Raw genomic sequence first — 8,330 nt, 5'->3', positions numbered from 1 at the left:
CACGGGTCCGCATATCAACATGCCAAAGTTCCTCCACTGAAGGGCAGACCTCCACCTAGCATAGCGGTTTGCCCGCTCAAGAAACGCTAGTGGATGGATGAGCGATTGCTGACCATCTTGTAGATGGTCTGCCGCCAGAGGCTCGATCGCGGCAAGCCGCTGATGGCGTGCCACCCAAATAAAACACTGGCGGACCGACAGGTCATTGTTAGCTGGGTAGGCCCTGAGAGCTTGTGCCAATATTGCAGGTAACTCCTTCGCTGAGAAATCTTTCAGCTCCAGGAACCGCTCCGCCGCAATCACAATGATTTATATTTTCCTAGGCTTCTCTCCACCTTGGCAGTGCCATTAATTACCATAGCTATAAATGCGCTGAAGAAGACTCCCAAGACCCCAACACCAGAAAGAGAAAGTGCTTGAAGACAAGTTTTTGGCACCTCAAACCCACTAACAAAATGGACACAAACACAAACTGTGGAAAAATGACTTGATTTTGTGAAAAAGATACAGTAAACACTGACCATGAAACTTAAAAAAAAAAATCCTAGTAGTATCTCTCATTTCCATATTATGCATTCATTACTAGGGTGTAAGGATTAAACAATGGCTCTGGGCTTCATTACTGTATTGAGGTTCCTCTGATCAGTCCCTCCACTTAGGATCGGCCTTATCCACTATGTGAGGCAAAGCAGCAGAAGCTGTCGTAAACGTAAACATTTCCATAAATCATTGTTTTTTTTCGCTGTCACAAGGACATGCAAGAAAACACCATAATTAAAATGTACAGTAACATAAAAACAGCTGCGGCACATCACATAGTATGCCATCTTCAAATAGGAAAACAGTTAGAACCTGTACAGGACATGCAGTTACAGTTTTAAAAAATAGATAAACAAATAGGCTAAAAAAACACTTTCAACTTTAGCAAAACGGGAAAAGAGTTCATTTGTTACAGTATACAATGTAATAAAAAATAGAACTAATCCCCAGTTGATCTGGTCCAGGGAGACCATTCGGTGGACAGACAGTCTTTACCCGTTGTTGCTGCACTGCCATTTAGGTAGAATGGGTCCAGGTCCACACTTGAGAGGCCCCTTTTAGATGGTCTTCATCTCTAAAGGCCTTACTTACTCTTAGATGATTTCTTTTTCTGAGGAGAGAATAAAACCCAAAACATTTACAGCTCTGTTATTTTTTGGCCAGGTATAATAGGTATGAGAGCTGAGGCATGCAGTGAGTAGTATAAGCACGCTGGAATGCAAGGTCAAGAAAAAGCACATGTGTCAATGTCTAGCTGTAACTTCTGCGCCTTGATGATGAAGATGAGGTAAACTTCCTTACCTTTTTAGGTGGGGTCTCTGTGGGTGCTGGAGGGTGCTGTACAGGGATGGAGTCTTGGGCAGGTGTGGCTGGCATCTCAGACACTGCAGTCTTTGAGAGTTTCAGCTTTTTAATCTCTGTTGAGTTTTTATTTATGTAAACGTTATTACACAATCATTTTCAGTATAGACTAATATACAATATATTTTTTTCATTTTCTGAAACAAGGTTTTTAGAGGAAGAGTCACTCACTTTTCTTCTCTGTTGGAGAATCAGGTGTTACTGTGGTGGATGGAGGTAGTGGTTCCTTGTCAACACAGTTCTCATTTGTTTTCTTATCCTTTTCCAGTTCCATCTTAGTCTCATTCTCCTTTCTTATCTCCTCCTGTTTCTTCTTCGTTCCCTTCTCCTTTTTTGCACCATTCTCCTTAGTCGTCCTCTTCTTTTCCTTCCCTGGTTCCTTCTCTTCTACAGTCTCATTTTTCTTTTCATCCGTCTTCTCTTCGCCGGTTTCCCTTTTCTTCTTTTGAGGTTGTGGTGAATTGTCATCTGCTTTAGTCTCATTGTTCCTATTTTTCCTCTTCCTCTTCCTGGCTGACGGTTTTTCATTAGGTGTTGGGGTAGCAGGCATGGTGGGTGGCTGTTTGTCTTTGACTGATGGGGTGGGAGGTGCTGCCTTCTTAGCCTGACTGGACTTGGCTTTACTGGCTTTTGCAGATGTCTTGGTCTTCCCATTCCCATCTTCCTTTTCAGCTGTAGTCTTGACTTTTTCAGCAGCACTAGACCTTTCCACTGCAGCGCCAGCCTTGGGTTTAGGTGTCTTCGATGCAGCTCTAGCCCTGGGCTTCGTCGGCGCTCTTGTTTTCTTTGCTGCTGAGGCAGGAGCAGGTGGAGCGTTCAGCGCAGTGATGGCGTCCATTTTGGCGATGTTTGTGTCTGTGGACAGAGGTGGGTAGACAGTAAATAAACAACATGGCTACCTTGGAGACCTACTCTGAACTATCAACTGTCAACACCTGTACTTTATATAAAAGATGTCATACAGTTCTGTTTATATTGACTCACAAAGTTACTCCATAATTAAGTTATTAAAGGGTGATGCTGTGTGTCTTCTGGCTGTTATGATGCTTTTGAATCCTCCCCCGCTCTCTGACTCATAACACCTCTCTGTCCACTCATCTTCCTCCTGCTCTCTTCCTCGGTCTCCCTTCCCCCTTTCACCTGACCCTCACTCGCCCTCCTCCTTTCCCACAATTTTCCCCTCTCTTGCCTGATAGTTCCAGTGCCAGTCTCTTCCACTTCTCCACGTCCAGATCGGAGTCAGAGTCCGAGCCAGAGTCGTCTCCCCCTGTAGGAGGAGGACCAAGAACGGTCAGAGGCAGGGCAGCCATGACAGTCTCAGGGGAGGGCTTCTTCTTTTTGCCTTTAACGGGTGTGTCCCCTGGTTTGTCTTCACCTCTTTTCCTCTTGGCTGATGGAGCCGAGGCCTGAAACAAGGGTTGGTAAGAAGAATTCCGTTATGCAGAATGATCTAGCTAACAAGCACTTAGAGAATATGGTTCCCAATGACCATATAAGGATGAGAAAATAAGTCAGTGCAATTTAATACACAGAGAGTTAGTATCTGTACTTGTGCTTTCTTCGATGAGGTTGCTTTCTTGTCTTTTGCAGCCACCTTCTTTCCTTTATTTGTGGCTGGAGCAACTACATACAATAAAAAAAGAGACATAAAACATACAGTAATGAAGACCATCAATGCAGAACACACATCCTGCACCATGACACCAGTACATACCAGCAGGTGTTGCTGTAACAGCTGGAGTTTCCTCAACGGAGGAGTCTCCACTACGGACACTCGATGTGGGTGACTGGTGAAGGAATATCAAAAGTTAGAATGAGGTTAATCATCACGTACATCTCATAGCATAGCTCCTGGTTTGAACAGGAAGAGGTATATTGATCTTACAGTAAGACTGTTCAGCAGTAGGAGCAGGTCCTTAGAAGCAGATTTATTTCCCTTTCCCCCACTCTGGGCCTTCTTAGCTGAAGCAGGGGTCTTAAGTTGAACCTCAGCATGCTTTGCTGGGGCTTCATCTGGGATGTCTGATGGTGAGTCAGTGCTGTCATTGGATGACTCTGGTGCTGTACTTGTAGGTGTGACAGTGGGTGTTGCCTGGGCCTTGCTTGGGGTAGCAGCAACCACGGGCTTAGCTGGAGTAGCAGGAGTAGCTTTTGTCTTCGCTTTTGATGTTGCTTTCAGTTTCGCTTGTTTCGCTGGCGTCACTGGTGTAGTTTGTGGTTTTGAGGTTGTTGTCTACAGCAGTGTGAAGATGAATTAAATGAGACCCTAACGTTCATAGACAGTACTGAGGAAAATATTAGGGACAGACTATTATGTATACCAGCAACATATTCACTTTTAAAACTCACCGTTGCTGGACTGTCCTCTTCGCTGTCTGATGATGAATCACTGCTGTCACTGGACTCCTTACTAGCTGGGGTCTTGCTTGGAGTGGCAGCGACCATTGGTTTAACTGGAGTACTCGGAGGGGCTTTCGTCCTTGCTGTTGATGTTGGTTTTGATTGCTTCACTGGTGTATCTTTCGGTGTTGCAGCCGTTGTCTGAATCAGTGTTAAGACAGATATTTTAGATGAAATATCTGAAGAAAACCTACAGATTATTCCATACTCTACAGGAATAGACTAATAGACCAACTCACTGTTGCTGAAACACTGCTGTCACTAGATGACCCTGGTTTTGTAGTCTTGGCGGTGACAGTGGCTGTTGCCTTAGGCTTGCTTGGAGTGGCAACAGACGCTGCTTTAGCTGGGTTAGCAGGAGGGGCTGTTGTCACGGCTGTTTTCTGAATCAATGGAATATAAAGAAAAATATTTAACCCAGTGTTTCATTTCAACAGAGTCCTCCCATTGCTGGAATCACTGGTATGGCTTTTGGTGTTGACATTGTGGTCCACAACAGTGTGACGATGATGAAAAAGATATCATTCATAAATATATAAAAGGATAGATTATTATACAGCCAGAATCTGATTAACTCTTTAAAACGCACCGGTGCCGGACCCTCTTCTTCACTGTCTGATGACGAATCAATGCTGTCACTGGACTCCTTACTAGCTGGAGTTTTGCTTAGAGTGGCAGCAGCCACTGGTTTAAGTGGGGTAGCCGGAGGGGCTTTCCTCCTGGCTGTTGATGTTGGTTTTGTTTGCTTCCCCGTTGTAGCTGTCGGTGTTGCAGCGGTTGTCTGAATCATTGTGAAGACAAGATACAACGGTGAAGAAATGTGTAAAGAAAACCAATGATAAAGATTATTTCACACGACCCAGGGATATATGAACTCTTCAAAACTTACCACCGATGGAACCTGTTCTTCACTGTCTGACAAATCACCGCTGTCACTAGATGACTCTGCTGTTATAGTCTTGGCTGTTGCCGTGGCCTTGCATGGAGGGGCAACAGTCGCTGCTCTAGCCGGGGTAGCGTTTTTAGCGGGTTTCGCCGGTGTTGTGGCTGCTTCCTGAATCCGTTTGATATGAAGATAATATTCAACCCGTTGTTTCATTTGGGAGGGTAAGAAAATATAAGATCATTCTACAGGACTAAAATAAATGTTTTAGTAAAGAAAGAAAAAAAACTCACCGTTGCTGGACTGTCCTCTTCGCTGTCTGATGACAAATCAATGCTGTCACTGGACTCCTTACTAGCTGGGGTCTTGCTTGGAGTGGCAGCGACCACTGGTTTAACTGGGGTACCCGGAGGGGCTTTCGTCTTGGCTGTTGATGTTGCTGTCTGTGTTTTCTAAATTGTGTAATATAAAGAAAATGTTCAAACCTGTGTTTATCATGCGAGAATATGAACCGACACTTATACAGAAATGATTTGGGTTATTTCAAGTCTTAAAAAAAAAACCTCACCACTGTTGGACCTTCCTCATCGCTATCTGACGATTCACTGCTGCAACTGGATGAGTCGGATGCTGTAGATGTAGGTGTGGCAGTTATTGTTGCCTTGGCCTTGCTTGGAGTAGCAACAACCACTGCTTTAGTTGGAGTAGCTTTCGTCTTGGCTGTTGATGTTGCTTTCTGTTGCACCACTGGTGTAGCTTTCAGAGTGGCAGCTGTTGTCTGAATCAGTGTTAAGACAGATATTTATGATGAAATATCTGAAGAGAACATACAGATTATTCCATACTCTACAGAAAAAGACTAATACAACTCACTGTTGCTGGACTCTCCCCGTTGCTGCCTGATGACGAATCAATGCTATCACTGGACTCCTTACTAGCCGAGGTCTTATTTGGGGTAGCAGCAACCACTGGTTTAACTGGGGTGGCTTTCATCTTGGCTGTTGGTGTTGCTGTCTGTGTCTTCACTGGCGCTGTCTGTGTTTTCTAAATTGTGTAATATAAAGAAAATGTTCAAACCGGTGTTTAGCATGCGAGAATATGAACCGACACGTATACATAAAAGATTTGGGTTATTTCAAGTCTTTAAAATAAAATACAAACTCACCACTGTTGGACCTTCCTCTTCAATTTCTGATGATGAATCACAGCTGTCACTGGAAGCCTCTGGCGCTGTAGTCTTCGACTTGGTTGTTGGCTTGGCCGTTGATGTTATTTTACTAATTGGTGTTACCGGTTTTGCAGGTGTTGCTTTTGGTGTTGTGGGTGTTTTCTAAATTGGTGTAAAAAAAGAGGCAAATATAAAATGTAATTCAGGGTTTCATTTCTGAATGTAATATATCATGTATCCACACTCCAGAGGTAAACTCACCACCGCGGGACTCTCCTCATCGCTATCTGATGATTCACTGCTGCAACTGGATGAGTCGGATGCTGTAGATGTAGGTGTGGCAGTTGTTGTTGCCTTGGCCTTGCTTGGAGTAGCAACAACCACTGCTTTAGTTGGAGTAGCTTTCGTCTTGGCTGTTGATGTTGCTTTACTGGTTGGCGTCACTGGTGCTGGCGTCAAGGGTGTTTTCTGAATCAATGTTGAGACAATTAGAGATGTGACGCAATCTTTGCACAAAGGGTTTGATCTGTGAATGTAAAGAAAGGTTTAGAATATTCTACAAAGGAATAGATTAACTCACCACTGTTGTTGCCTCTTTCCTGTCTGATGACGTATCAGTGGTATTGCTGGAGGCCCCAGATTTAGGCGTGGAAGTGGTTGTTAACTTGGCCTTGGTTGGGGTCGATGGTGTGACCTCTGACACGGCCTTGATCTTTGCAGCTGGAACATGATTGGCTTTGGGCGTAGCAGGGCTGTTCTGTAAACAGCAGAGGAGAGGAAGAGAAGAATCCATCAGTAACAACAGGGAGAAGAAGAGTTTATATTGGATTTGTAATCATGTCTCTCTATTGGTGTTCACCAGTATGTTTCCATCTGTGCTTGCTTACTTGTGGCGTTGTCTCCTCACTCTCAGAGTCCTCTGAGCTGTCTGTCCCAGAGATCTCCTCCACTACTGTCCACTTCCCTCCAAGAGTCGTCTGCACTGCAGTCTTGGCCTTAGTTGGGCTGGCCTTAGCTGAGGTCTGAGGCTTTGGGGTCTGGGAGGCTGGAAAAACAAGAGCAAGGAACAAGACATGCATGATATTCAGATTTAAACCACAACCAAACAACTAATTTCTTGGTTGTTGTTTACATTGGTCTCCTACACTTTTACTGAAAAAAGCCTGTACCTTTAACAGGTGTTGTTTCTTCCTCTGCTGAACTCGAGCTCTCTGTGCTGCTTTCAGGGTCTGCTTGACGGTTATTTTTTAACTCAGAAGAATCCGGTTCTGTTCCAGTCTTTGTACTCCTGGAAGCACTGAAGAACACAGTTGAATGTCAAAATCAACCCAAAGCAATGAGGTCAGTTAATCAGACAAAAATAATGACCTGCATTTTGAGAAAACCTATAGGCTAGCTACTCACTCTCCAAACCATTTATTGTAGATGTCCAGTAGTGAAGTTGACAAGGCTTCTGGTTCTCCGCCCTAGACAAAATATTAAGAGAAACAAAATCAGACAAAGGGAAATCTAGCTAGCTACATATCAAACACAAGACATTCTACACAGCAAAGTTCAATTTATTAGTGTAGTCCCCAAGTATAGTCTACAGTCTCAACCAAGAGGTCTGGGCCTCCATGGCACTGGCACAGTAGTGCAGGGCCCATAGGTAGACTCTTGTTCAAGCGCGCTCTGGCTGTTCGATACCTAAACTGTTACAACTATGTTATTTAGTTGTAACAACGACACCGTTATGGAAGTACAAATCTGCAACAAAATGTCGCGAAGTTTCCCTTAATGGAGTGATAACGTTACATGTTACAATGTATGACGTCTGAAACAGATAGATGTAGCGACCTTCACATGCTTTCTGAGTTCTTCTGCAGCTTTCTGGAAGCCGTTTTCCTTCAAATGTCGATAGATCAAATGGGTCAATTGATCACTTGACCCATGCTTCTTCTTTGGAGACATATTCCGACGTTAACACAAACACAACAACTAAAATAACAGAAAGTATAACGAATTGAATATACTTGGCCACATCAGTTTGCACGCTTTGGTTCTTCACATCGTGCATGGTAAGCGTTTTAACTTTGACCCATGCCTGTATTTCCGGCGAAGTCGTTGTGCATAATGGGAATTGTAGTGCGGTGTCAACTACTCTACTCACTATATTCCTAGACGAGTCCACCTAGCGGCCTACGTATGATAAGGCTGATCTTTTACAATAAAAATGATCCCTCTACTGTTAGTGTTTTTTTTTTAATCACTTTGGTGCATTTTTCACAAGTATGTGGTACATTTTAAGCACACAAATCTTAACAGATGATCAAAATGGCTTGTGTTTCAAAACTCGAAGCACATTTTCAATTGACTGAGTACAACAAACAAATCCAAACATTGTTCACTGCACCAAATCACTCTTTCAATTTGGATACAAATATCTGCTTTTCAAAATGCATTATTCACTTAACTTTTGATATGATTTGTCATTTGGTA

General features: G+C 43.6%; 1 protein-coding gene across 3 annotated transcripts; it reads right to left on the bottom strand.

The window, feature by feature from the left end:
• Positions 1-470: 470 nt before the first annotated feature.
• LOC110488631 (nucleolar protein dao-5) lies at positions 471-7,958 on the bottom strand. Of its 3 annotated transcripts, XM_021560919.2 has the most exons (21): positions 7,689-7,958; positions 7,257-7,318; positions 7,022-7,149; positions 6,740-6,897; positions 6,433-6,609; positions 6,114-6,320; positions 5,850-6,014; positions 5,558-5,728; positions 5,253-5,462; positions 4,978-5,136; positions 4,691-4,855; positions 4,391-4,582; positions 4,041-4,184; positions 3,751-3,942; positions 3,287-3,634; positions 3,116-3,188; positions 2,951-3,024; positions 2,591-2,807; positions 1,573-2,256; positions 1,342-1,457; positions 471-1,150 (listed from the first exon to the last, which is right to left on the bottom strand). In XM_021560919.2, exons 1-21 carry the CDS (start codon positions 7,800-7,802, stop codon positions 1,124-1,126), a joined length of 3,783 nt encoding a protein of 1,260 aa, XP_021416594.2. In that variant the 5' UTR covers positions 7,803-7,958; the 3' UTR covers positions 471-1,123. The 3 variants fall into 3 exon arrangements, with proteins under 3 accessions (XP_021416594.2, XP_021416595.2, XP_021416596.2); XM_021560920.2 differs by lacking the exons at positions 5,253-5,462; positions 5,558-5,728; XM_021560921.2 differs by lacking the exons at positions 3,751-3,942; positions 4,041-4,184; positions 4,391-4,582; positions 4,691-4,855.
• Positions 7,959-8,330: the final 372 nt, after the last annotated feature.

This window comes from Oncorhynchus mykiss, chromosome 14 (assembly GCF_013265735.2).
Source record: "Oncorhynchus mykiss isolate Arlee chromosome 14, USDA_OmykA_1.1, whole genome shotgun sequence".
NCBI lineage: Eukaryota > Metazoa > Chordata > Actinopteri > Salmoniformes > Salmonidae > Oncorhynchus > Oncorhynchus mykiss.
Note: the sequence above shows the minus strand (reverse complement) of the source record. Positions and strands in the feature narration are given on the sequence as shown.